Source organism: Doryrhamphus excisus, linkage group LG4, assembly GCF_037039965.1.
Source record: "Doryrhamphus excisus strain RoL-2023G ecotype Guam linkage group LG4, RoL_Dexc_Guam_v1.1, whole genome shotgun sequence".
Lineage (NCBI taxonomy): Eukaryota > Metazoa > Chordata > Actinopteri > Syngnathiformes > Syngnathidae > Doryrhamphus > Doryrhamphus excisus.
In genome coordinates, this window is record NC_136360.1 from 17,657,167 (window position 1) to 17,684,840 (window position 27,674).

A 27,674-nucleotide genomic window follows, 5' to 3' on the forward strand; every position below is an offset into this window, starting at 1 on the left:
ATATCACCTCGTACTTCGGTACAAGGTACATTATTTAAAAAAAAAAAAAAACATAAACCATATTATGGAAAGCAGGGGGTGAACAAATGTAACTGATTTTAAAAGTACCAGATGGAGGGGTAGGATTTAATAAGCTTTGCTTCTTCCTACTCCTTTTGGAACTGAGAACTGATTATGTGATGCATTCAATTGTAATCTGATGCATGTTCAAATGAAATAAAACCATTACCATCTACAAGTAAAACCAATGTACATTTATACTGCACCAACATTTACATATATATATGTATATATACATATACTACACTTTGGTAGCCCACACACAGAAAATGACACCCCCCCCGGAAGCATGTGGCACGTGGCGAACAGACATTCATATGAGCGGGACTCTAAGACAGAAGGAAAGGAGGAGTGTGTGTGTGTGTGTGTGTGTGTGTGTGTGTGTGTCGGGGGGAGTAAATGACAAAGAGATCGTAAGGTCTTTAGCGACCGAGAGCGGGAAGCGAGCACGGCAGAAGCCACAACATCTGAAAGTTCTAAAGCAGTCATCATGAGAGGTGATGCATAGCCAGACGTTTTGGAAACAAAACTAAATCTCCCATCATGGACATGGAGAGAATTGTCTCATGTTCTCTTTTGGGAGGGGTACAAATATTAACGCTGGACTGTCAGGCTGCTCTTTTCTGTCATTTGGGTGAACACAAACTCTTTTTGGAAGGATATAAGAGCAAGTTTTTTGGGGCACATTCACAAGTAGGTAAGAAAGCTTTTGAACTTGTGTAATCTATTCAGTGTGTTAATGGATGTAGTGTCAATTTTGGAATAGTTTTTTCACTTTATTTAAGCCATGTTTGGGTTTAATGTGTTGATGGGCTAAAGAGTAAAACAAAGCTACATACGAAGGTTTATGGATTTTGTATATTTACTGATTTAAACAAATTTAAGTTTAAAAACAGTGGAACCTTTGCTAGTCAATCCTTTCCAGAAGGTCCGACTTTAACCAAATCAATTTTCCCCCTTAAGAAATAAAGCAGGGGTCTCAAACACGCGGCCCGTGGGCCACATGTGGCTCGCAGGACACTAGTTTGAGGCCCCCGCCTTGATATGAAAGTTTAATGTTAGTTTGATATGGATGCTGTATGGTACCATGTACCCAGAAAAAATTATTACGTTTGATTAATGTTCATGTTAAAGGTTAAATAACTGTTAATAGTTATCCTCCCTATCCGTGTGGAAGTGGTACGTTTTTGGCTATTTAAGTTGAAAGGAAATAACTTGAAGGCTACCGTTTAGGTCGCTAGCTCTCTAGTTTGCGAGTTAGCATGTGTCTCAAGACCCTGCAGTTGCGCAATATGTTGTAAATACAAAGAGTATAAATGTGACTATAGTCGTGTTTTGTCATGTCTACAGGGCTCTAATAATGCTTTGTTCATTTGTCTACCCACAACTATAAGTTTTTATTATTTGCCGTTTTATTATTATTATTATTATATTTATTTATTACTGATTGATTGTTTTTCTTTATTCTTGTTTTTTCATTTTTCATCTTATTTTGTGTAGAAAAATAAAAAGTAAGATATTTGAAAACAGTGGAATGTTTTATCAGAGCTTTATTTACAACATATTTCACAACTGCAGGGTCTTGAGACACATGCTAACTCGCAAACTAGAGCGCTAGCGACCTAAACTGTAGCCTTCAAGTTATTTCCTTTCAACTTAAATAGCCAAACTTACCACTTCCACATGGATAGTGAGGTTAACTATTAACAGTTATTTAACCTTTAACATGAACATTAATCAAACGTAATAATTTTTTCTGGGTACATGATACCATACAGCATCCATATCAAACTTGCGCGGGCCGCACTAACATTAAACTTTCATATCAAGGCGGGGGCCTCAAACTAGTGTCCGGCGGGCCGCGTGTTTGAGAGCCCTGGTTTAAAACAAAAAAGCCTACTCTTGCGCAGTTGTGCACTGAGACCTTAGCTTTCCTTAGCTTTTTTATCAACTGTGTTAGTTAGCAAAGAACTACAGAGTCAACTGCTGATGACGTCAGCCTCCAATGTCCATGTATTGGCAACCAGCTAACAAGGACATTTTGAAATAAATAAATACACATTATTATGCAGTGTATTAATAACATGACAAGACTCAAACCAAGGCAAAATTTTTGAGCTTAAAAAAAAAACGCTGACCGGGGTGTAGGCTAACAGAGGTTCCACTGTAATGAAGGAAGTCCCTCTACCATTCATTATCAAGGCATTTGACTGACAGACATGTTTGCCCTCTTAGGTGGAAAGAGTGGATATTAACAGTTGAGGAGAACGGAGTTACAAGCAGGAATCCTCATTTTCCACCGCATGTGGAAATACTTCACATGTATGGATTAGCAACACTGAAGTTTGGAAGCCTACACCTGCTTTTTTCATATTGTTGTGCACAGAAGAAGTGGCTCACTATCTGTGATGATACACTGCACAAGGGGATGTGGCATCTGGCGCACTACCCCTGAGCTTTATTCCATACCATCTTCTCTTATCTGTGGCTACCAGTGACAATGCTGACCGAGTCTGCGAAACCACAAGGATCAGAGCCCGGACCCACTATAAGGCCTGCTGGAACCTCTGCAGCACAATGTCCCAGTCAGTCGTGGCTCCACTGGGAGCTGACAGCTCGCTATCGGAAGCCCCTGGTGTTCAGCTGAAGTGGGCTGCCCTGCTTATTGTCATGGTCATCATTCCAACCATTGGAGGAAACATCCTCGTCATCCTTGCGGTGTCACTCGAGAAAAAATTGCAGAACGCCACCAACTATTTTCTGATGTCACTTGCTGTGGCTGATTTACTCGTGGGACTCCTGGTCATGCCCATCGCTCTGGTCACTGTCCTATACAGTAAGTTCAACATGGGCCGGTGGGGGGGGGGCGGGGGGGGGTCATACTACTGAGAATTTCATCTGAGGGCAATCACACCTAAAGTGATTATCGCCAAGACTACAAAAACAGTGTGCAGTGCATGAATGTAACTGCTTTGGTTATTACTATTATTATTCATTCATTCATTCATTTTCTACTGCTTTTTCCTCACGAGGGTCATGGGGGGTGCTGGAGCCTATCCCAGCTGTCTTGGGGTGAGAGGCGGGGTACACCCTGGACTGGTCGCCAGCCAATCACAGGGCACATTTAGACAAACAACCCTTCATACTCACATTCATACCTATGGACAATTTGGAGTCGCTAATTAACCTAGCATGTTTTTGGAATGTGGGAGAAAACCCACGCATGCACGGGGAGAACATGCAAACTCCACACCGAGAAGGCCGAGGGTGGAATTGAACCCTAGTCTCCTAGCTGTGAGGTCTGCGCGCTAACCACTCGTCCGCCGTGCTGCTCATCGTATGATTTAATTCCCTTAATACTTGTCTGATGGTATTCCCATAACTTTCCCCCCCAACACGATTTTCCAAAAATGACAAATTAGTTGAATCATATGACCAACCATTCCCACTCACATTCATACCTATGGACAATTAGGAGTCGCTAATTAACCTAGCATGTTTTTGGAATGTGGGAGGAAACCGGAGTACCCGGAGAAAACCCACGCATGCACGGGGAGAACATGCAAACTCCACACCGAGAGGGTGGAATTGAACCCTGGTCTCCGAGCTGTGAGGTCTGCGCGCTAACCACTCGATCGCCCTATTATTATTATTATCATTATTATTAACACCTTAAAATGCAACAATGCAAACATACACAAAATGTTTAACTACTATCTCCTCCACTTCCCTACTGTGTTATATTTATAGTGTGATAATGTAACTTAAAAATCTTTAGGTGGGATAAATTTCAGAACAGAAAAAAAGTACAATATTTCTATACCAATAAGGTTCATCCAGGAAAACAAAATGAAAACTATGTTTCAAATAATCCAGCAAACTGGAGATGGAATAAAAGTCTGTGCCAATTGAATACCTGGAAATGAAAATAAACACTACTGTAAGTCTCCAGGACATCTTACATGACGCGTGTTTAGCTCCATCAGGAGCCTATGAAGCACCTTTTTTTTCCACATGAGTCATACCTCGCGTATATAAACAAACACAGATTTTCGAGTGCTACTTCTGATCCTGTATCAGCGTGATACATCTCACACCAGAACACACAAATCATAAATCGTTGTCCCTTTGAAGCATTTCTCAAGAACTGCACGTGTGTGTGTGTGTGTGTGTGTGTGTGTGTGTTTGAATTGACTTCGCTTATTTTTTTCGTCTAGATTCTGGTTGGCCACTCCCGGACTTTGTGTGCCCTATTTGGCTCTTCCTGGATGTGCTGTTCTCAACTGCATCCATCATGCACCTGTGTGCCATCTCACTGGATCGCTACATTGCCATCAAGAAGCCGATACAGCACAGCCAGTACAAATCCAGAGCCAAGGCCATGGGCAAGATAGCACTGGTGTGGCTTATATCCATTTGTAAGCATATCGCTTCGGATTTTCCTTCACTTTCCCCACACGTTTCCACTGATCTCAGTCGCAATCCTAACCGTGACAAATTTCAAACCCTGACGCACTTTTGAAATACATTTCTTGACACAAGATCCATGACAGACCTGGGTTATAGGCTCATAAACACGGGCCGGATGGAATAAAAGCAGATGCAGTATAAACAGTTACTTTTCCCACTGCAGTGGGAGGGAAATGGTGTGGGTGGGTGAGCTATCGGGTCTGAATAAGCAAACTAAAAAAGGCACTAAAACTAAAACAGAACATTTACTTTTTTCTTTTTTTAAATCTTCCCTCATTTATTGCGGTGAACTGGTTCTAGACCAGGGGTCTCAAACTCAATTTACCTGGGGGCCACTGGAGCTAAGGTCTGGGCAAGACTGGGCCGCATCAGGTTTTTCCAAAAAAAAAAAAAAAAAACGCATTTATTAAAAACAGAAAAATATACAAACTTTTTCAGTGCTTTGGTTCCGATTTTCTACAATACAAGCTCTGATAAAACATTCCACTGTTCTCAAATATCTTAATTTTTATTTTTCTGCACAAAATAAGATGAAAAATAAAAAAACAAATCGAGAATAAAGAAAATCAATCAATCAGTAATACATAAATATAATAATAATAAAACGTCAAATAAAAACTTAAGAAACCACATATAGTTGGTGGGTAGACAAATTATTTTTTTCAAATTAAAATGAACAAAGCATTATTAGAGCCCTGTAGACATGACAAAACACGACTATAGTCACATTTATACTTTTTTTATTTACAACATATTGCGCAACTGCAGGGTCTTGAGACACATGCTAACTCGCAAACCAGAGAGCTAGCGACCTAAACGGTAGCCTTCAAGTTATTTCCTTTAAACTTAAATAGCCAAAAACTTACCACTTCCACACGGATAAGGAGGATAACTATTAACAGTTATTTAAACCTTTAACATGAACATTAATCAAACGTAATAATTTTTTCTGGGTACATGATACCATACAGCATCCATATCAAACTTGCGCAGGCCGCACTAACATTAAACTTTCATATCAAGGCGAGGGCCTCAAACTAGTGTCCTGCGGGCCACATTTGGCCCGCGGGCCGCGTGTTTGAGACCCCTGGTTTAAAACAAAAAAACCTACTCTTGCGCAGTTGTGCACGGGGACCTTAGCTTTTTAATCAACTGTGTTAGTTAGCAAAGAACTACGGAGTCAACTGCTGATGACATCAGCCTCCCATTTCCATGTATTAGCAACCAGCTAACAGACACAAACCAAGGCAAAATTTACGGGCCGCATGTTTGAGACCCCTGTTCTAGACCCAAACGCATTGTGTGAATTTCCACTAAATAGAATTCAACACAGAAAACACTGAATATTTTGGTAGTTTGAGCATAGAAAACCTACTTATGACTTAATTACGGTTTTACCATTATTATATCCCTGAGGTTAATTTTTCACATTTTCTTTCCTTCCAAAGTATTTTATAAGACTAAGACATTTTTCTCATCCTTTTCCAGGTATAGCAATCCCGATTCCAATCAAGGGGCTCCAGAACTACCATCCGAAAAACAACATCACGTTCAACAGCAACCACACGTGCTTGCTAAAAACTGATACCTTTCGGGAGTTCATCATGTTTGGCTCCATGGCGGCATTCTTCGTTCCTTTGGTCATAATGATGGTCATCTACCTTCTGACTGTGCACGTTTTGCGCAAAAAGGTATATTTGCTCAGGTCAAAGGTGATCCAGCGCTTGAGCAGCCAGACCGCCGTGTCCGCCATTTTCCAAAGGGAACATCCTGCGACCACGCATCAAGTCGATCCGCTTAATGTGCTGGAAAGCCGATTTCCCAGGATGCAAGAAACACCCAATGCGGGCGCAACAAACCCTCCAATAGGCGGGGACATGCCCTTCCGCAGAATGTCCACCATGGGAAAGAAGTCGATGCAGACGCTAAGCAACGAGCAACGTGCCTCGAAGGTGCTGGGCATAGTCTTCCTCCTGTTTGTCGTCATGTGGTGCCCCTTCTTCATTACCAACGTCACATCTGTGCTGTGTACCAGCTGCGATGTCAACATCATCTCCCGGCTTATGGAGATCTTTGTCTGGGTGGGCTACGTGTCATCGGGGATCAACCCGCTGGTTTACACACTCTTCAACAAGACGTTCCGAGAAGCGTTCACACGCTACATTACTTGTAATTATAAAACCTGCACAAGGCATCGGCCAGACAGGGATCCAAAAACCTCGACCGCAAATCGGACCCTCACGGGAATTTCATTTAAATCATCCATGGCAGAAAACTCCAAACTGCTCATGAAGCGGGGCGTGAAGAACGGCATCGGGGCAGTGAGCAACCAAAGCCCGGCGAGACGGCAACAGTCACCTGTTCAACCAAGTCGTCTCGTTTTGTTAGACTCGGTGCACTTGGCTGAAAACTACGACGCCAAGCAGGAAGAATATGTGAGCCGTTTATGAAAGTACAACACACCAATTAAAATGAAAGCTTCGCGGAAATGGCTCGGTGCAAACATTTTCTTCTCATTAAAGACTAAATGATTCACCGCCATCAACTTTATAAGCTGGATTGATTGGATTGTGTTACGTGGCACTTTGGAATAGGAGTGTCCCGATCATACATTGATATCAACGGAGCCGATAGCAGCCAAAAAAAACAACAATATTTGATGTTATCACATACTACTGTATTAATTGGCCCTGTACCCTAGAAAGCGCCCATGAATGATACGGGAAAAGGCCGAAATGATACTGTGTCAAAGCCCAGGGCAGTGATACTGATAAAATATAGAGTTTAACCATGTCCAATATCAGCCCCCGTAGCTGTCCACTCAGAGCGCGCTGCTCTGGTATCGTGCCCGTGAAACAACCAATCAGAGAACAGCACGTGAACACACAGTTTACACTGTTTAGATATAATACATGTAATAAACTGAAAATTTTCTGGAAACAAAATGGTCTTTTGATTAAATAGTACGTCATAATAAGCTCATGATTAAATAGTATGTGATAATAAGATCATCACATGGTTTGTCTGGTATCAGGCCCAGTATCATGCCCCCGCGTGTCAGTATCAGCCCAAGACCTATAAATATCAGCCGGCATTTAAGCCTGCATGAGCATTTCTATGAAGCGTGCAGAACCCATGTGATCGTTTAGCAAGGATTAGGAGTGATGTCAGCTGTGTGGGTGCTTTTTTTTTTTTTGTTAAGTTTGAAAAAGCCGTCATGCACAAGTGAAGGTGGTGGCACACAAACTGGGAAGTTTAATACGACAAATCTCATCAGTGTTTTGAAACATTTGCAAAGTGAGAACTTCCCATGGGACAACAAAAAGTAATTTGGCTGTAAGAGTAGCGAGCCAGCCATCATTTAGAAGGTGGAGCTTCACTACATTGCGCCTATTGACGATGAAACTATACACCAGATACATCAAGAAGTAAATGGGTCAGTTTTCTTCATACATACTGTTACTGCTGTTTGAGTAATATCACTTAATCAAGCCGTTTCTAACATTCCACGCTACTAAACAAGTCATAAAAGTACGTATTATCTGTGCTGATATTGAATCAATATCTGAATCGACCAATATTCAAGGCTGCAATAGCAGAATTGGAAGCGGAAAAGTTGTATCGGGACACCCCTACTTTGTAATGTAGTGTTTCCCTTGGAATAAAAAAAAAACAACAAAAAAAACAGCTTTCTGTTGTACATCTGAAGCGATGCACATGGTTTGTTTACATCACTTCACCACAAAACATTGTGCAAGCACAAAGAGCTAAAATAGAAAATGAAGGTAACTCACACCATGCTCATGAAACGCTCCATAAAATGGTAGTTTTGACTTAAAATGTGCTTGTTTACATTGTGTAAAGTCAGTTCAACATGCAGTTATTTTAGACTCTAAATATGCATCTTGTCAGGAAATCAGGTCTACCTTTTCAAGGCCACACAACAGTCTGGATATGATGGATTTTGTACTGTCAGAAATTTTTGACGCGGGTTTGGACAGCCATGTAGCATACAAAAAAATCCTTTAAATAAAGGCAATAAATCATGGAGAACAAAATATTTTGTGATGCTACTAGTTACATTTTCTTTAACTTTTAACATTAATTTTTAATTTTTTTTTTTTTCACCAACAACTGAGAAGACCAAAAATACAGTCAGAGCAATGTAAACATAATTTTAACGGGCAACACGCAAATTCAACGAGCGAGCCTCTGTGGGGGAGTGGTTAGCATTCTGGACTTCGGACGGTTCAAATCTCCACGAGTAAGCATCACTGGTATTCGTCGGGAAGGGCATCCGGAATATAAAATGCTCAAGCCAAAATCGGTGCGCAAATCAAAAGATCCGCTGCGGTAAAAGCCAAAAGAAACTAACAAACACAAGTGCAGTGGGCACAGAGAACTGTGTTAAGTTTGTTCATGTGAATTTGAACCCTAAAAGTAAAATTAAAACACAGTTGACCGCATACAAAACAGGGTGTCTTTTCTGTGGGATGGTCATTACTAATCAGAGCATTATGCGTGGTTTTACGAGAAAAATATGAATTGAATACAGAAGTTTGCATATGTTTTTGCATGTGTTTCCATTCAGAGGCCAAATTCACCACTCATTATCTAGTCCATGGACTTTATAAAGAATATTTGTTCACATATGCAGCTCCCCCCGCCCCCAACGGAATTAAATACATTAATATACCAAAGAATTAAAATATGGGAGTCTGTAAGCTGTTTTGTGGTAGAAAAGCGACAGGGACTACCATGCTAGTAAGTTAATGGAAGAAAACAGCAGCAATCCGGCTGCTAAACTTATTAAGAAATGTCAGCCTCCTTGGCAGCGGAGTCACTTTTTCTTTCATGCGAATGAGTTTAATAGAGATGACATCGCAAGTCATTCTGTCCGGTGCTTACCTGAATAAGATGAATCCAATGGACTCGACGGCAGCTCTCCTGACATCATCGTTTACGTCACTCACCTTCATGAAGACAAAAGACAGGAGTCAGAATAGAGCAGCACTTAAACCCTGCAAATGATCCTGTTGTAGGCACTTTACGGCTACTATAGGCTGTCATCTATAGTGACATTAGCGTGCAGAAGGTGCCATCTTGAGGAGAAACTTTAAAAACATGCAAAGCTTGACCTGCATTTAATTTCACACAAGTGTTATTTATCTACACGTGATGTCAAACACCAATGAACACTTACAGCGACGTGCAGCAGGCGTCGGATGGCTTTGTTGTTCCCAGAGCCACAGTAGGCCATGCCGACGGTGTACATCCCGGACCGCCGCAAGATGGGGTCCTACAAGTTAGAGGTGCTCTCAGAATGTTGGTCTGCATTTTAAGCTCATACACTCGACATCTGACTCGTTATCCCACATTTGGCTGTCTTAATTTGGCAACACATTATTTACATATGAAGCGTTTCTAGTGACACCTAGTGGCCGTATACACTACAGTTTATCAATTGCTTGTATTGCCTAAAACTATATTTGTATTTTAGTTAATTTAGAAACTTTACGCTTGAAAACGGTTAATTTAGGTTAATAAAGAACACACAATATTTGCCTTAAATACATTTTTTGGACTAATAGACCATAGTCATCCACACAACAGTCACTGAATGAATAAATGAAAAACGGCCAAGGTGGGGGATGACAGTGAACACTTGTCCAGTCTTACCTTGTCTCTGCAGAGACTCTCAATCAGGGCGTCGGCCTCCTCCATGCGCCCGTACATGACCAGAGCAATCCCCACAGCCAGGCCACGCAAGATCTTCTCATGTTGCGTCTCTTGTGCGTAGCCCACCATGTCCTCAATGGCCTGAGCCGATTTGGAGCCAAGCATGACCAGACCCAGGGCCAGGCCAGCAGCCTCACCTGAAAAGGCAAGACAAGACACTTTTGTAGGGCCCTCCGTTTTAATTTTATATTTTACTCTTATTTACCAGCATAAGATGCATGCTATGTGGGTTGGTAAATAAAATGCCTGTTAATTAAATGCAATAGTCCTTTTTATTGAGGCAATACATCATTGGCCAAATTAAGCCAGTAATTGGAAATGGATGTAGCCCGGTTAGCTTTTCTAACTGGTTGCTAACGCGTTGCTACAAAATTCTCAAACTGTACTGATTACGGAAGGCGTAGCCATCGTTGCAATTAATCTAAGGTGCTTTTATGACACCCTTACTTTGTTTACACCAGGGGTCTCAAACACGCAAAATGTGGCCCGCAGGACACTAGTTTGAGGCCCCCGCCTTGATACGAAAGTTTAATGTTAGTGCCGCCCGCACAAGTTTGATATGGATGCTGTATGGTATCATGTACCCGGAAAAAATTATTACGTTTGATTAATGTTCATGTTAAAGGTTAAATAACTGTTAATAGTTATCCTCCCTATCCGTATGGAAGTGGTAAGTTTTTGGCTATTTAAGTTTAAAGGAAATAACTTTGAAGGCTACCGTTTAGGTCGCTAGCTCTCTAGTTTGCGAGTTAGCATGTGTCTCAAGACCCAGAGCACAGTTGCGCAATATGTATTAATAAAAAATAGTATAAATGTGACTATAGTGTTTTGTCATGTCTACAGGGCTCTAATAATGCTTTGTTCATTTTAATCTGAAAAAAATATTTTTTCTACCCACCAACTATGTGGTTTCTTAAGTTTTTATTATTTGCCGTTTTATTATTATTATTATTATATTTATTTATTACTGATTGATTTTCTTTATTCTTGATTTGTTTATTTATTTTTCATCTTATTTTGTGTAGAAAAATAAAAAGTAAGATATTTGAGAACAGTGGAATGTTTTATCAGAGCTTTTCTTGTAGAAAATTGGAACCAAAGCGAAGTTTTTTAAATTTTTTTGTTTTTAATAAATGCTTTTTTTTTTTTTTTTTTTGGAAAACCTGATGCGGCCCAGTCTCACCCAGACCCGAGCTCCAGTGGCCCCCAAGTAAATTGAGTTTGAGACCCCTGGTTTACACAGATGTGTGGCAAACAGCGCTCTTATTTTGAAGGCCAGAAGTGTGTTGAGGTTGTCCGGGGGCGTGTCTGGGGGCGGTTTAGTGTTTATGATGAGATTCCAGAGAAATATTTCCCCACACGAACGTTCCTTCTCTTCGTGATGATAGCATATCATTACCATTATGTCAATTTCTACCAGATTCCGCGTTTAACAGTAAAATTTCATTTTTATTGGCCAATTCCATGCTTCTGCTAACGCGGAAATCACAGGGCTAGCACATTTGTCAAAACATTGGAACCTGTCCTGGGTCTACGCACCAGTGACGGCATCATCCTGGTAGAGATTAGACTTGAGGAGGTCATACACGTCCTGTCGAGCGGTTCCCAATGCGGCGAGACCCAGACCAAGAGCCCCCCCATGACGAACAATCTGGTAAAGGAGTTGGAAGCACACCATTAGGTAAGCAGCACAATGCCATCACAAACTATTAACATGCATTAGTGGCCGACTTACGTCATTGCTGGCGCTTTTCAGCTGACTGAGCAGGTAGTCAATGATGTCGCCGCCATGGTTGGCATGGATGAGGCCAAGAGCATACAGACCGCCACCCTCCTGGTAGGCAGAGCCAGGGGACGTGTCCTTTGGCAGGTACGTGGCCATTAACTGAAGTGCCTCTTTTTCGTGACCCTGGGGAGGAAATAAGACAATTTCATGAACAGCATGTTAGCTTGTAATGTATCATACATTTAAGGATTTTTAATATAGTAAAATACTTTAATATAGTAAAAACTAAGGATCGGCCGATATTTGCGTTTTTTCCTTGAAATCGGTATCGGCCGATACGCGCGTGGATTCGCCGATACATTTTCCGCCGCATGATTTAAAGCCAGGCATCTGCCCCGGCTTTGTGTTGCGTCACGCTGCGTGGAGCAGTCATCACATCAATGCTAGATAAATTTAAACTACGACAGAAATGTTTTGCACATGGTGTTGAATATTTATTCCTTTTAAAGTTGATAATGCCATTTAAATGTGTGCTTAAGAAAGCTGAATCCTACTGTGTTCAGTGTTTACATTTCAATACATATTTGTTTAAACATGAGACCTGGAAGATTTATCATGGTCATTTTTTCATGTAAATTGAGGGAGCAAAAGCAGTATCGGCCATTGGCTAAGGGTGATGGAAGAAATCGGTATCCGCCCCCCAAAAAAAAGATATTGGTCGATCCCTAGTAAAAACCTAGTGTTGCTGTGACATACCTTGTGAATAACACCAAGACTCGCTGTCGCTGTGAATTTTGCCCAGTTGGTGGCCCTCGCGAGCCATTCAAGGTTCTCTCTGGAAAACAATAACAAGAAAACAAATGATTAGCTCCATCAGGCACCGATACTGAGCATTTTTCCCCAGAATAAGTATCAAATTACTCTCTAATTCGCTCTCACAAGTTTTGCTAAATCATTGTCGTTTCACCGTTGGCAACGGCCTATTAGTCAAAGCATTGGTTTTAAGCAGAACAATGGCTAAATTAACTAAAATACAGCATTAAAAGTAAAATCATCATCGAACCAGTTGCAGTACTTTCACAGGTTAGTGGTGCGTGTGTGCTGTAATGATACGCATTATTCTACACTGGTCACTAGATGCCAGTAATGTTACACTGATAACATCATAGCCACTATAAGAAGTAATCTGTGATAATGTGACTCCCAATGCTAATATGTGTGAGTCTACATTATGTCTTATTTCTGTCTGATTTTCTCTTACTATGTCAACTATATTGGCTGTGTAAAGGTGGCAATAGGGGTGTTATTTCACATCCAGAGAGCTCTAATAACGTTAAAATAAATATTTAAAAAGGAGTCCGACCGGATTAGGAGGGAATGAGCCGTAATGAAGGAGGGACTTATGGACAAATAAAGTGCTCACCTGAGGAACTGGTCACTTGTGGTGCCTGTATGCATGAAAGAGTTGGCGATGACTGTGGCCGTGTGGCACACTGAATTTCGGACAGCATCCTGAAATGGGAGCAGATTTATGATTTTAAGCTTGTCTTTTTTTTACAAAGGCTGAATCACATTGTGCCAAATAAAAAAATATCTGTTTGAACTTTTGAGTCCCATCAGTCCCCTCAGACTGCATACCTTTGTGTTTTTGAGGATCATCAGATCAGTGTTGTTGTTTCGAATCAGGAACTGCAAGTGCAGCTCGATGGCCATCTCCCCGCTGAGGATTTTGATCATCTTGGCGTTCTGGTCTTTGGGCTCTTCTTTCTATGAATGCAAAAATATGAGCGTTGAATGCAAATGATGCTTTCACGGCCAAAACGCAACAGAGGCTTGCAGAAGACTTTACCGTGTCTGCTTGTTTTCCTGCAGGGGAGCTACCCGCTTTGTCATCTGTCTCCATTGCGTCACTGAGAACGATAAACATTTCTTTGTTAAAAACAGAGTTCCTCCTGCGTTCTTACATTCACTGTGCATCACCTTTCTTTGTCTGGAGTGGACACAGTGCCAGTATTTGTGGAGCCAGGAACTGCGGGGATCGGTGATCCTACAGTTCTCAGGTTCTGGATGACAGAGGAGAGGAACTGCTGGCTGGCACTCTCATACAGGTCAAAGCAGATCTGGTAGGCCATCAGTAGGTTGTCCTCCTTCACCAACTTTTCCAAGATGTCACTGACAGCTTGAGGATCATCCAAGAATATCAGGCACTAGAGTCGGGAGGAAAGAAAACCTATTAAAGCTGCCGTGAAAAGCCCTAAAAAGGTCCGTCAAAGGATCAGCTGAGAATTTGTTGGTTACCTGGCAGACATTGATGAAGTCAGGCTTCTCCAGGTTCATATAGAGCTTCACCAGAACCCGTAGCACCTCATTGCGGAACTTCTTGTTCTGCATGAGGGACATGCACACCTTCAGACTGTAGGCAAGGAGGCCACTGACGTCGTTCTGCAGATTAGGAAAGCAGGAAGACACAAAATTGTTAATTAAACAGAATAACATTCAAGGAAGCACTCAAGGATGACGAGAAGTGTTACCGATTCTAAGATAGTCTTCTCAAACATGTCTAAGCGACGTGTTTCCAAGGCGATGCCGATGGCCTGCTTGTATTTGTGATCGTTTAGGCACCGCAGGAACATCTTGTTGACAATACCCTCAAGGCGAGGGTCGATACTTTTCCTCTCCTCATCCTCAGGCAGCTCAGCGTTCTCCACGCGCAACTTGGTGTAATGATCAATGCATTTGGCTGGCCAGAGACACAAAAGTGGATCAAGACCTGTCTGGTAGACCTATGAAAATTGCACATTTATTACACGAGAAATATAGTGACTCATCACTCACCAATGATGGTTTCCACATATTCAGAGTCATCTGTGACATTGAAGAGATCGCCAGCGCCAAGTGCGTAGTTCAGCGATTCCTCAAAGGCGCCAAGATGATAGAAAACCTTAGAGGCCACCAGAGCAGCAAATTCTCTGTTCCGGAACGTCTCATCTTCATACAAGACCTCGCTACAGGACATAAAGAACGTCACATGACAAACACATGAAGTGGAGAAATAAATATTTTTTAAAAAGGTGTGCAGAAATTACAACAGCAAGCCAAGAGGTACAAAACATGTAAACCAGGGGTCTCAAACACGCACTAATTTGAGGCCCCCGCCTTGATATGAAAGTTTAATGTTAGTGCGGCCCACGCAAGTTTGATATGGATGCTGTATGGTATCATGTACCCAAAAAAAATTATTACGTTTGATTAATGTTCATGTTAAAGGTTAAATAACTGTTAATAGTTATCCTCCCTATCAGTGTGGAAGTGGTAAGTTTTTGGCTATTTAAGTTGAAAGGAAATAACTTGAAGGCTACCGTTTAGGTCGCTAGCTCTCTAGTTTGCGAGTTAGCATGTGTCTCAAGACCCTGCAGTTGCGCAATATGTTGTAAATAAAAAGGGTATAAATGTGACTATAGTCGTGTTTTGTCATGTCTACCGGGCTCTAATAATGCTTTGTTAATTTTGATCTGAAAAAAATAATTTGTCTACCCACCAACTATATGTGGTTTCTTAAGTTTTTATTATTTGTCGTTTTATTATTATTATTATATTTATTTACTTACTTTTACTTATTTACTTATTTTGTGCAGAAAAATAAAAAGTAAGATATTTGAGAACAGTGGAATGTTTTATCAGTGCTTTTATTGTAGAAAATCGGAACCAAAGCACTGAAAAAGTTTGTATATTTTTCTGTTTTTAATAAATGCGTTTTTTTTTCTGAAAACCTGATGTGGCCCAGTCTCACCCAGACCCTAGCTCCAGTGGCCCCCAAGTAAATTGAGTTTGAGACCCCTGCCTTAAGGATTAATTTCATATAAGGAAGAAATTTTTGTTTTTAATGTAGAGGCCTGTGATGCTTACCAGACGGAAGGAAAAGGTGTACTACAGGAGTATAGCCAATATTTCAATAAACGCTATAACAGGGGTACAATCCCCTTCCAGATGGTCGGATTTGTTTTGCTATTTGTTAAAAAGTGTGTTGCACCTTACACTATGGTGCTACTTACATTTTGTCAACAGATCCTGAAATTTCTGCCCAGAAGTCATTGACAAGGTAGTCCAGCTTCTGCAGTGCAAACACCTGTAAATAAAATTCTGATTCGTCATACATATACATATACATTTCATAGGACTAGTGGAAACCTGGACTTGGACATTTTACCTTGAGTTGTGGTTCCTCCTCATCAAGGAGGGAAATAATTCCAGCTGGGGGGGGGGGGGGGGGGAAGACATTATGTGTCAATATGTGGCTTGGTATAGTATTTAAGCATAACAACACAACAGTAAGGGCAGTGTTATGTTCATTCATTTTATTTTACTGAGTGCTAACACAAGAATCGTATGACCAAATATTTCCCAATAATAAGACATTTACTGCACGGCAACGGATATTCGTCTCTATACTCGAATGTTGACCCCAAATACTGCCGTTTTACAAAAACATAAGTGTGAGATTATACAAAAAGATACGGTTTTAAGATACCCATTACACGCTAAATGCTAACAAACAGCAGCCAGTGGTCTGTGTGACTCAGCTAAATCAATGGCGGCTAGCTAAAGTTGCGGCTAGCTCAATAATGTAGATTCTAACGACTTACCCGCCGATGTTATCATGCTGGGCGAAGTATTAGCTCCTCTACTCCGACTCAAAAGTTATAAATCTTACGTGAGAACTTGTCTAATTTAGTTAGTTAGTTAGTTATTTATTTGCAGATGCACAACAGCGAAATCCTGACGTAGCTGTTGCTAACTTCTATTTGACGAAGCCGGAGGTCCCAGCCACTAGGACCTCCCATATTGCTGCCCATTTTTTTGCCTGTCTAAAATAAACATTAAAACAATCCATGTTGTCTTTTCTGATATTAATACTGTCAACGCTGACACAAAAATGTATTTTAGTTTGACTGTAAAAGGCTGAGACGTAACAAATTACGTCAAACTACAAAAGGAATAATCTTTAATGACAGGCTTTTCATACAGGGCCTTGCCATACCTTTCCACACGGGGTCAGTATTCAACTACATTCTGTCTCATTCCCTGTAGTCAACAAAACCAATTACAAAGTCCAAATTGTGAATGTTTTTATTCAAATATATGTTACCAATAAACAATTCAATAGCCTAATAAATATATACAATGTCAGCGCTCATTTGTTTAGTATTACAGCTGCCAAAAGCATAAATGTGAGGCTCTACATTTTACTGTATCTGGTTATTTTCATTATAATGGTATGGAAAAAGAATAAATGCTCTGCTCCTAAGTTGCTATGCTCAGTATTTTGTAGGTCTTCAAATAAGTTATGGAAGGCACAAGTTACAGCAGTTGGGTTCAATTGGTGATAAAATCATGTATAATTGCTTTAGAACTAACAAAGTCAAAGGTGCTACTAAATTGTACTTCATTTATAAAGTATTCACCCACAAGGTGACACTAAATGTCATAATAATAAGGCATATCTACTGTTATTTGTATATTGATGCAGAACAACATGGACATCTTTGACAACACGGAGGCTTCTTAGACCAGCTCGTCCCTACAAAGTAAAAACATTATAGTCCACAGTGTTGAGGGTCTTAGTCACGTGACATCAGCAGTCTCCTCCAACGGGTTCCTCGTTTGGCCCAGCGGATGTGGAATTGGTTTTCAAAGGAATGCTTTCCTCCATGCTTTCAGAATCGCCTGGAACTAAAATGAAATAAAAAGCTTTCATGTATATGCTGGATATGATTTAATCGATTGCTCGCTCATTTACTGCTTAGCGATGACAATGAAGTTAACGTTACAATAATACGAGGAAGCTGCACAGTGGTGTCCATGCTGTGGTTGTGCATGATGGAAAGAAGCCTCCTCGGTGTCCTTTGCACCAGTTTCACCAGTTTGTCCAGGCCTGTGGCCCCCAGTGAGCCCGAGCACGCACATTGACCAGCTTGCTCCACTGACATTTCACACATCAGGTGGGGTGTACAGTATGTGACGTAATCACGTAATTGTCAAATTGACCAAAAAGTGAGTACAAAAAACAAACATTCATTTCAAAACGTTCTTTTCGAAATGTCACAAATGAGACGGAGCCACCTGTTAACACTTCACGAGATTTGTCCAGAATCTAGAGTGGGTCTGATTACTCGCTAAATATAGCCACAAAGCCGCAGAGCTGGGTTAGGGTGACTTTTACTGGCATCGTGCGGCCAGTAAAATACTGGAAAATTAATTTAAAGTACTATTTTTATTACTGTAAAATAAGTCACAGTAAACATACATTGAAATATATTACAGTATTTTACCGGCATCGTGCTGCCAGTAAAATACTGTAAAATGATTTTATAGTACTATTTTTATTACTGTAAAATAAATCACAGAAAACATACTGTGAAATATATTACAATATTTTAGTGGCAGCACGATGCCAGTAAAATACTGTAAAATTAATTTACAGTACTATTTTTATTACTGTAAAATAAATCACAGTAAACATACTGTAAAATTAATTAACAATATTATTTTTATTACTGTAAAATAAATCACAGTAAACATACTGTGAAATATATTACAGTACTTTACTGGCATTGTGCTGCCAGTAAAATACTGTAAAATGAATTTACAGTACTATTTTTATTACTGTAAAATCACAGTATACATACTGTGAAATATATAGTATATGTATATATATATTTTTTTTATTTTATTTTATTTTATTTTAATAAACCGAAGTATGAGGTGATATGACCATACAATGACATAATGGGTACCATAGTATGACAGTTACAGTTACTGACAGTTACTATGGTACCCACTATGTATGGTCATATCACCTCGTACTTCGGTATGTGACAAAAATAAATAAATAAAGTTTAAAAATAAAAAAAATAAAAAAAAATTAAAAAGAAAGCAGGAAGTGAACAAATTTACGTGACAAAAATAAAATAAAATTTTAAAAATCTTTTAAAAATATATATAGATACTTAAACAATATTAGGAAAGCAGGAAGTGAACAAATGTAACAGTTACTGATTGTAAAAGTACCAGATTTAATAAGCTTTGCTTCTTCCTACTCCTTTTGGACATGTGGAACTGGGAACTGATTATGGGATGCATTCAATTGTAATCTGATGCATGTTCAAAAGAAATTAAACCATTACCATTACTGCCACCTCGTGACCAGTACATAAAAGAATACATCACAACATCTTCTGCATTTGAGGGATAACTGGTTGGTGTTCGGGTCAGTCAGACCTGTGGTTGACATGTTGTTGCTAACCTCTTTGCTTGGTGGTTGGAGAACTGTTGGCTGCTCCTCCTCCATTGGGCCTGAACAAACACTGGAACGGCCACAGCAGCGGGTTCCCACTACTGCTGTTGCTAATATCTGGAAGGCAACAAGAGGCGTTTAAACAACTTGGCAGCTAATCCAAAGTGCTTTATTGTTTCATGAATGCTGCTTTTGTTCCTCTTGGGCTTTCATCAGCCGCAGTAGGAAGAGGTAGCGGTCTTGTGAATGTCATGCATTGACCTACTTTCATCTTATGTCGGCACTCATCAGTGAAATCATCAGTGACGGCCCTTGAATGCGACATAATTATAGACTATTGCCGGTAAAAGGAAAATGGATGGCTTCCATGTAAAATATGAAACAGGTTGTCAAACTGGACGGTGTCCTCCAGGTTAAAGACCCTGCACATAAAACAAACATGCACCCAAAGTCTACCAAGCAAACTACAAACTAAAACGCACATGGTCACAATAGAACCTCCATGATTATTTTCCCCTCCAATAGGAAATGCAGTCACTTTCACAAATAATCATAATAACAACTCCTATTATTAATCAAGAATACATTTAGATTCATTCATTCATATTCTACCGCTTAACCTCATGAGGGGTGCTGGAGCCTATCCCAGCTGTCTTCGGGCGAGAGGCGGGGTACACCCTGGACTGGTGGCCAGCCAATCACAGGGCACATATAGACAAACAACCATTCACACTCACATTCCTACCTATGGACAATTTGGAGTGGCTAATTAACCTAGCATGTTTTTGGAGAAAACCCAGAGAAAACCCGGACAGAGATGGCCGAGGGTGGAATCAAACTCGGGTCTCCTAGCTGTGTGGCCTGCCTGCTAACCACTCAGTTCATACGGTCATTAAGTTTAAAAAATTCATAAATTAATTAATTGATCGCTGTCTTGTGGTTGACTATAGCCGATTATTAGTCAAATCAAATACTGCAATACATTCATTCAGTCATTCATTTTCTACCTCTTATCCTCACGAGGGTCGCAGGGGTGCTGGAGCCTATCCCAGCTGTCTTCGGGTGAGAGGCGGGGTACACCCTGGACTGGTGGCCAGCCAATCACAGGGCACATATAACAACCATTCACACTCAAATTCATACCTATGGATTAGGGTTAGATTTTACTATCATGACTTTATTGTGCCTAAATGACAACTTTATTTCCCGTAAGATTACATTTTTTTTCTAATATTTTGATTTAATTCTTGCAATTTTATTGACTTGATATTCCAAATATTTTGACTTTATTCTCATAAAATTACTGCTGTTTTGGGTTTTTTTGTTTTTTTGCTGTTGTTTTGTTGTTGTATTTTACATAATGACTTTTTTGTAATATTTTTATTTAATTCTCAGAATATAATAACATTTTCCTAATAATAATTTTTTCCAACCTAATTTCCTGAAATTGTAACTTTGTTTTTTTTTGTTTCTCATAATATCACATTAGAATATCTGAACATTATATGCTTCCCAAAAAGGACATGTTTTTCTGAATATTATTCTGACTTTTTTTCCCATAAAAAGACAAATTTTCCTCCAATATTTTACACTTTTTCCAACTTTGTTTCTTAATATTGTTATGACTTTGTTCTTGCAAAATTATGGCTTTTTTCACAGTAATATGAACATTTTGTTGACTTTATTTTCCAAATATTTTGACTTTATTCTCATAAAATTACTGCTGTTTTGGGGGTTTTGTTTTTTTGCTGTTGTTTTGTTGTTGCATTTTACATAATGACTTAAATGACAATTTTATGTCCCGAAAGATGACTTTTTTTGTAATATTTTGATTTAATTCTCCTAATATAATATTTTCCTAATCATAATTTTTTCCAACCTAATTTCCTGAAATTTGCAACTTTGTTTTGTTTCTCATAATATCACATTAGAATATGTGAACATTATATGCTTCCCAAAAAGGACATGTTTTTCTGAATATTATTCTGACTTTTTATTCACATAAAATGACAACTTTTTCCTCCAATATTTTACACTTTTTCCCACTTTGTTTCCTAATATTATTATGACTTTATTCTTGCAAAATTATGGCTTTTTTTCCACAGTAATATGAAAATTTTATTGACTTTATTTTCCAAATATTTTGACTTTATTGTCATAAAATTACTGCTGTTTTGGGGGTTTTGTTTTTTTGGTTGTTGTATTTTACATAATGACTTAAATGACAATTTTATTTCCCGAAAGATTACATTTTTTTTGTAATATTTTGATTTTATTCACTATATTGACAGTTACTATGGTACCCATTATGTCATTGGATGGTCACATCACCTGTACTTCGGTTCGTGACAAAAAAATAAATAAAATAAAGACGGTGAAGCGAAAAAGACAGTATAAAGGTTGTTGTCTAAAGACGTCAATCCTTTATACGGCAATTCCTTGTTTATAAATCAATATTTTTTTAAATATCCATATTTATTTTATGCATATGGTTCATAGTATATTGATATAGACTGGATTTGATGCAGGGGTCTCAGGTTTCAAGATGGCGCTGCCCGAGCGCAAGCTAGTTACAGCTGCTCTGCATCTTCTGTGATGTTTTTAGTGTTTAAATCGAACTTTATTTATTACTTTCTTCCTGTTTTTGTTGCCATACCGACCCCTTAGGAAAGTGTGTAGGCTTGCCTCTTGCTCCATTGTCTACATTCTGGAACGGCGGAGCCATCGGAGATCCCCACGGCGATACAGAGGAGGAGAGGCTGCATCACGGGAGTGAACAGCAAAAAAGACGGTATAAAGGTTGTTGTCTAAAGACGCTAAAAAACATTTGTACCGTCCGTCATGAGATGGAAGCACTTATGAGAAGCACTAAACTGTGAGTTTAACTGAAGATTGTTTACATTTTAATTCATATTTTCTCAGACCAAAAACGATATGGTAGGATAACTATATTATCTATATTATTCATTCATTCATTCATTTTCTACCGCTTATCCTCATGAGGGTCGCGGGGGGTGCTGGAGCCTATCTCAGCTGTCTTCGGAGCAAGAGGAAGGGTACACCCTGGACTGGTGGCCAGCCAATCACAGGGCACATATAGACAAACAACCATTCACACTCACATTCATACCTATGGACAATTTGGAGTGGCTAATTAACCTAGCATGTTTTTGGAATGTGGGAGGAAACCGGAGTACCCGGAGAAAACCCACACATGCACAGGGAGAACATGCAAACTCCAAATGGCCAAGGGTGGAATTGAACCCTGGTCTCCTAGCTGTGAGGTCTAACCACTCGTCCGCCGTGCAGCCCTATCTATATTATATTATAGATATTACTGTAGTTTGTGCACACCTGGGGGTAAGAAGGACTGGAACAAATTAGTACTGGTGGGAACCACCACCACTATAGGGAACCCCCGAGGAGGATCAGCTCCTAGAACCGCCCCTGGTTCACACCTGCTGTCGGAGGCGAAGAACCGATCACTCTGCAGAAGTTCCTCTTGATGTTGAGCGCGCTGCTCTCCACGCCGGGGACGAAGGAGCCCACCCAAATAGTCTCCGGTGCGTGTCTCGGGAACACGTTTCGGACGAGGAGCTCCAGGTGCCGCACACACCTTTGCGTCTCCGCGCTCTCCGCCGTGGTTCGCACTAAACCGATCAAAGCCGGCGTGGATCTACCGGCTCGTTTAGTGCGGGCCTTGACGTCCTTTAGTATCTCCTTCAAGCACGCTTGCTTGCGGTCGCAGCTGATGAAAGTCTCCCGGAAGAGGAATACGACTGTCGGGTAGTCGATGGTTCTTCGGAGGCTGGAACTGCTCACCTCCCTCCGAGCGGTCTTCCCCCGCGTGCTGGCGCGTGAATCCTCGCGCTTCTCCAGTGGAGTGATGTCGCCGCTTTTCGCGGTGCAAACGTTGCTTTGCTCGCTCACACCAGAGGAGGAAATCGGCTGTAGGTCCTTTCCGCCGTGGAACAAATCACGGATGAACTCCTGCAGCACGCCGGCGTCGCTGTCGCCCGCTTCTTTGCTTTGGCAGGCGTCACTCACCAAATATATCCTCTCACGGCCGCCAATTAACGCGAGAGTCTTCTCAAAGTCGCCCTCCGTCTGGGCCCGCGTGTCCTCCGACATGACTGCGTGGCTACTTTTTGTCACAGCGGTAAATAAAAGCAGTAAAGTGCCACCTCCATGCCGGCGGAGGTTGGCGTACGGTTGCCAGGAACACGCACGTTGGGCGGGGCTAAGGAACGTCCCCCGTGCGTCGTTTTCTATTGGTCACGTCTCTTAGTGGGCGTGGTCAACACGAGCCCCATGAAAGATAGGAAAGCTACTTGCTTTCAGTAAGACTTCTTCCTCTTCTTCTTTCTCTTTCGGCTTTTCCCAGCAACGTTTTTAAATAATATTATATTATAAATTTTATTTAATAACGATATTAAATGGCGACAGGTCAATCGCTAGGATCAAACAGTAAACGTTCACTCAAACTAGGTTTCCCTTAAGCCCGCCCACAAGCGCACTGATTGGCTCTATCGTTTTATGCTAACGTGTGATTGGCCCAAGTTCCTTGCTGGTTAGAAACAGCGCCTTTTCTTCCATATACTTTTTTGCCTTTTCACTTTATTTCTCGAAAATGAGTTACAGTGGAACCTCTGTTAGCGTACGTGTGTTTTTCGGTTAACGTGAAACATTTACGCACTTTGCACACATTTTAATAATAAAATAAAATAAAATAAAATAAAATAAAATAAAATAAAATAAAATAAAATAAAATAAAATAAAATAAAATAAAATAAAATAAAATAAAATAAAATAAAATAAAATAAAATAAAATAAAATAAAATGTATATATTATTACTTTATTTCTCGAAATTTTGTTACAGTGGAACCTCTGTTAGCGTATGTGTGTTTTTCGGTTAACGTCAAACATTTACGCACTTAGCACACATTTTAAAAATAAAATAAAATAAAATAAAATAAAATAAAATAAAATAAAATAAAATAAAATAAAATAAAATAAAATAAAATAAAATAAAATAAAATAAAATTAAATAAAATTAAATTAAATAAAATTAAATAAAATTAAATAAAATTAAATAAAATAAAATAAAATAAATTATTTCTCGAAAATGATTTAAAACATTTACGCACCTAGCACACATTTTAATATTAAATTAAATTAAATTAAATTAAATTAAATTAAATTAAATTAAATTAAATTAAATTAAATTAAATTAAATTAAATTAAATTAAATTAAATTAAATTAAATTAAATTAAATTGGGATTTTTTCATGAGGATAAGCAGTAGAAAATGAATGAATGAATAATGATACCCTGGGGAATCCAACCGTGTGTTCTTAATGAATTAATGACGCTAGTCCAAAGTGTCAATTTGGTGATAGGGAGTTGTACTGAAGTTGTCAAACCGGATGAGACACAGATAATAAGTGATAATTTCATGCAGCAGGCTTTAGAACCAGTCAAACCACAAAGGGGAAAGTGAAATTAAAAGTAAGTACAGCAAACTGGAAAAAAAAACAATGCATCAAAATAGTTTGGAGTTTTATTCAAAGGTTGATTTTGTGCACGTGATTGCGTAATTGCAATTTTTTTTTTAAACTACTTAATTTTACTTCATTGTTAGATATCATGGCGGTGTTCCAGCAAATGGCTGGAACGTCGATGAGGGTTTAGACGTCACTCTTTTGACCCGGAGTATCCGCATGGAGAAGACTCCTGCCTCCCCTCCAATATCGTAGAGCCCAGCCTTCGCCCGGAAAAAGAAAAAAAAAAAACAAAAACACGTGAAGCAAAAACAACGGCTTCAGAAACGACGCCAACGCCGCACTTGACTTTCCCGCTGAGTTCCTGAGAGCCTAATCCTTTAATCCACACATGCCTTTTTACTTCATTAGAAAGCTGGGAAATACCGCAACGTAAAACTTCCCATACAAAGTCCCTGTAGGATTGCACAACCAAAAACCAAAAACAAGAAGAGAGATTTTCACCTTTGACCTTTGGACCAGCTTGATTAGTTTAGTGGGTTGTGTTTGTTTCCAAAGTCTCTGTTGAGTTTGGACTTGTTCTTCAAAGATGATTATATACTGACCTCCTGGTTTAAGTGCAGCAGGCTCTCAGGGTCCAGACTGTCTCTTGGACCGGTCACAAAAACCTTGAGTCCCAAACGTACTGCAAAAGAAGACAAGTTAGAAATGAATGAAAATAAAATAACTGCGATTAACTACAATGGAACCTCCAATAGGAAATGCAGTCACTTTCACAAATAATAATAATAATAACTCCTATTATTAGTCAAGAATATATTTATATTCATTCATTCATTTTCTACCGTTTATCCGCACAAGGGTGGCAGGGGTGCTGGACTGGTGGCCAGCCAATCACAGGGCCAATCACAGGGCACATATAGACAAACAACCATTCATATTTTAGTATTTTAGTTCATTTTAGCCATTTTTAAGCTTTAAAATGCTTCATTTAAGTCAAGAAATTTAGACAACCAAGCTAAGTTTAATATAAAGACTTTATTGTGCCTAAATGACAACTTTATTTTTATTCTGACTTTATTCCCATAAAATGCCAACTTTTTTCTCCAATATTTTACACTTTTTTCTAACTTTGTTTCCTAATATTGTTATGACTTTATTCTTGCAAAATTATGGCTTTTTTTACAGTAATATGAACATTTTATCGACTTTATTTTCGAAATATTTTGACTTTATTGTCATAAAATTACTGCTGTTTTGGGGTTTTTTTTTGCTGTTGTTTTGTTGTTGTATTTTACATAATGATTTGAACAACAATTATTATTTCCCGAAAAATTAAATTTTTTTTGTAATATTTAGATTTTATTTTCCTAATAATGATAACTTTTTTCCTTTTTTGGACCACTATGGACAATTTGGAGTCGGCAATTAACCTAGCATGTTTTTTTTTGGAGGGCTGCACGGTGGACGAGTGGTTAGCGCGCAGACCTCACAGCTAGGAAACCAGGGTTCAATTCCACCCTCGACCATCTCTGTGTGGAGTTTGCTTGTTCTCCCCTTGCATGCGTGGGTTTCTCCGGGTACTCCGGTTTCCTCCCACATTCCAAAAACATGCTAGGTTAATTAGCCACTCCAAATTGATGAAGGAAACGTGGAGAAATAAGGGAAAGTGTTCACTTGTGTTCTTCCTGTGTGCCACCAGGAGTCTGAGAGAGGAGCGTGGAGTCGAGGTCACGTTAAGCGACGGCGAGACGAAGTCATCAGCGGTCAAGCTTCTCCTTCCTCGACTGTGGACGGCCTCCTCTGGCACGCCGAGGATCTGCCATGGAAAGACTGCCGAGCAAAAGATCCATAATTATACACACACACATACACACCCTGCAGTAAAGGAATGCTGAAGGTGCGGATGCTCTCTCGATGGCCACCAGGAAGCTCATGTCCACCTCCCGAATTCCCCGAAACCTGAGAGGTGATGTTTGTTGAACATTGAAACGAAACAAACGCCGCCTCGCCCAAGTATTGCACGCAATCTCCATGTTAAAAAAACATTTTTTTATCCTTAAAGCCGATCAACGAGGTCCAGTACCTGGGCGGTACCCTACAAAAAAGTACTGGCTTTGTTTCCATGGGAACACTGCAGTATTACATCACTTTGGGTCCTCACAAATGCTGTTAGGTTTATCGGTTTCGAGAAAGTTTGGTATTTTCATGCATTGTTCTCAATGGTAGTGTACTGTCTGTACATAAAGGAGTCATACTGTATGTAGTGGTGCCCAAAGTATGGCCCGAGGGCCATTTGAAGGCCGCAGCCATGGCACAATCTTACCCTAACAAAATGCAACAACAAAAAAACAAAACCCCCAAAACGGCAGTAATTTTATGAGAATAAAGTCCAAATATTTGGAAAAAATGTCTATGAAAAGTTCATATTACTGTGGAAAAAAGGCACAATTTTACAAGAATTAAGTCATAACATTATTAGGAAACAAAGTTGGAAAAAAGTTGGAAAAAGTGAGAAAAAGTTGGAAAAAAACATAAAATATGGGAGGAAAAAACAGCAGTAAATTTATAAGAATAAAGTCCAAATATTTGGAAAAAATGTCTATAAAATGTTCATATTACTGTGGAAAAAAGGCATAATTTTACAAGAATAAAGTCATAACATTATTAGGAAACAAAGTTGGAAAAAAGTTGGAAAAAGTTGGAAAAAAACATAAAATATGGAAGGAAAAACAGCAGTCATTTTATGAGAATAAAGTCCAAATATTTGGAAAAAAAAGTCTATAAAATGTTCATATTACTGTGGAAAAAAGCCATAATTTTACAAGAATAAAGTCATTTTTTATTTATTTGTTTATTTATTTATTTATTTATTTATTTATT

The 27,674-nt window shown here is 39.5% G+C and overlaps 3 protein-coding genes and 1 long non-coding RNA gene across 6 annotated transcripts in view; 1 reads left to right on the forward strand and 3 right to left on the reverse strand.

Annotated features, from left to right (window-relative positions):
* psmd1 (proteasome 26S subunit, non-ATPase 1) overlaps positions 1-16,744 on the reverse strand; it is a 39,777-nt gene extending 23,033 nt beyond the window's left edge. The window contains exons 1-16 of the mRNA XM_058072783.2: positions 16,639-16,744; positions 16,203-16,246; positions 16,048-16,121; positions 14,831-15,000; positions 14,527-14,735; positions 14,294-14,437; positions 13,976-14,202; positions 13,845-13,905; positions 13,634-13,762; positions 13,419-13,507; positions 12,752-12,830; positions 12,005-12,178; positions 11,809-11,920; positions 10,210-10,406; positions 9,734-9,829; positions 9,439-9,503 (exon numbers count right to left, since the gene is read on the reverse strand). Of these exons, the coding sequence (XP_057928766.1) occupies positions 9,439-9,503; positions 9,734-9,829; positions 10,210-10,406; positions 11,809-11,920; positions 12,005-12,178; positions 12,752-12,830; positions 13,419-13,507; positions 13,634-13,762; positions 13,845-13,905; positions 13,976-14,202; positions 14,294-14,437; positions 14,527-14,735; positions 14,831-15,000; positions 16,048-16,121; positions 16,203-16,246; positions 16,639-16,654 (1,886 nt within the window). The 5' untranslated portion in view covers positions 16,655-16,744. The remainder of the gene's footprint in view (positions 1-9,438; positions 9,504-9,733; positions 9,830-10,209; positions 10,407-11,808; positions 11,921-12,004; positions 12,179-12,751; positions 12,831-13,418; positions 13,508-13,633; positions 13,763-13,844; positions 13,906-13,975; positions 14,203-14,293; positions 14,438-14,526; positions 14,736-14,830; positions 15,001-16,047; positions 16,122-16,202; positions 16,247-16,638) is intronic.
* On the forward strand, positions 505-7,582 carry htr2b (5-hydroxytryptamine (serotonin) receptor 2B, G protein-coupled). 3 transcript variants are annotated; one of them, XM_058072785.2, is made up of 3 exons: positions 505-757; positions 4,278-4,478; positions 6,019-7,582. In XM_058072785.2, exons 1-3 carry the CDS (start codon positions 604-606, stop codon positions 6,978-6,980), a joined length of 1,317 nt encoding a protein of 438 aa, XP_057928768.2. In that variant the 5' UTR covers positions 505-603; the 3' UTR covers positions 6,981-7,582. The 3 variants fall into 3 exon arrangements, with proteins under 3 accessions (XP_057928768.2, XP_078646428.1, XP_057928769.2); XM_078790302.1 differs by lacking the exon at positions 505-757 and adding an exon at positions 2,466-2,896; XM_058072786.2 differs by lacking the exons at positions 505-757; positions 4,278-4,478 and adding an exon at positions 2,466-2,896.
* Positions 16,745-17,026: 282 nt separating the features above from the next.
* LOC131129523 (uncharacterized) lies at positions 17,027-23,516 on the reverse strand. Its single transcript, XM_058073174.2, has 3 exons — positions 22,748-23,516; positions 19,299-19,406; positions 17,027-17,725 (listed from the first exon to the last, which is right to left on the reverse strand). Exons 1-3 carry the CDS (start codon positions 23,418-23,420, stop codon positions 17,628-17,630), a joined length of 879 nt encoding a protein of 292 aa, XP_057929157.2. The 5' UTR covers positions 23,421-23,516; the 3' UTR covers positions 17,027-17,627.
* Positions 23,517-24,713: 1,197 nt separating this feature from the next.
* On the reverse strand, positions 24,714-26,818 carry LOC144898371 (uncharacterized). The gene is made up of 3 exons (XR_013627303.1): positions 26,469-26,818; positions 25,397-25,476; positions 24,714-25,054 (listed from the first exon to the last, which is right to left on the reverse strand). It is a non-coding gene; the product is annotated as an uncharacterized LOC144898371 (long non-coding RNA).
* Positions 26,819-27,674: the final 856 nt, after the last annotated feature.

What these genes read in the sequence shown, in the direction of transcription:
- htr2b (XM_078790302.1), top strand. Translation starts at nt 2,638, where the DNA reads ATGTCCCAGTCAGTCGTGGCTCCACTGGGAGCTGACAGCTCGCTATCG. An exon ending in TCTGGTCACTGTCCTATACA is followed by an intron (nt 2,897 to 4,277) that starts GTAAGTTCAACA and finishes TTTTTCGTCTAG; the next exon opens with ATTCTGGTTGGCCACTCCCG. An exon ending in GGTGTGGCTTATATCCATTT is followed by an intron (nt 4,479 to 6,018) that starts GTAAGCATATCG and finishes ATCCTTTTCCAG; the next exon opens with GTATAGCAATCCCGATTCCA.
- LOC131129523 (XM_058073174.2), bottom strand. Translation starts at nt 23,420, where the DNA reads ATGTCGGAGGACACGCGGGCCCAGACGGAGGGCGACTTTGAGAAGACT. An exon ending in TTCTTCGCCTCCGACAGCAG is followed by an intron (nt 19,407 to 22,747) that starts GTGTGAACCAGG and finishes GTTGCCTTCCAG; the next exon opens with ATATTAGCAACAGCAGTAGT. An exon ending in TCCAACCACCAAGCAAAGAG is followed by an intron (nt 17,726 to 19,298) that starts GTTAGCAACAAC and finishes ATTTCATTTTAG; the next exon opens with TTCCAGGCGATTCTGAAAGC.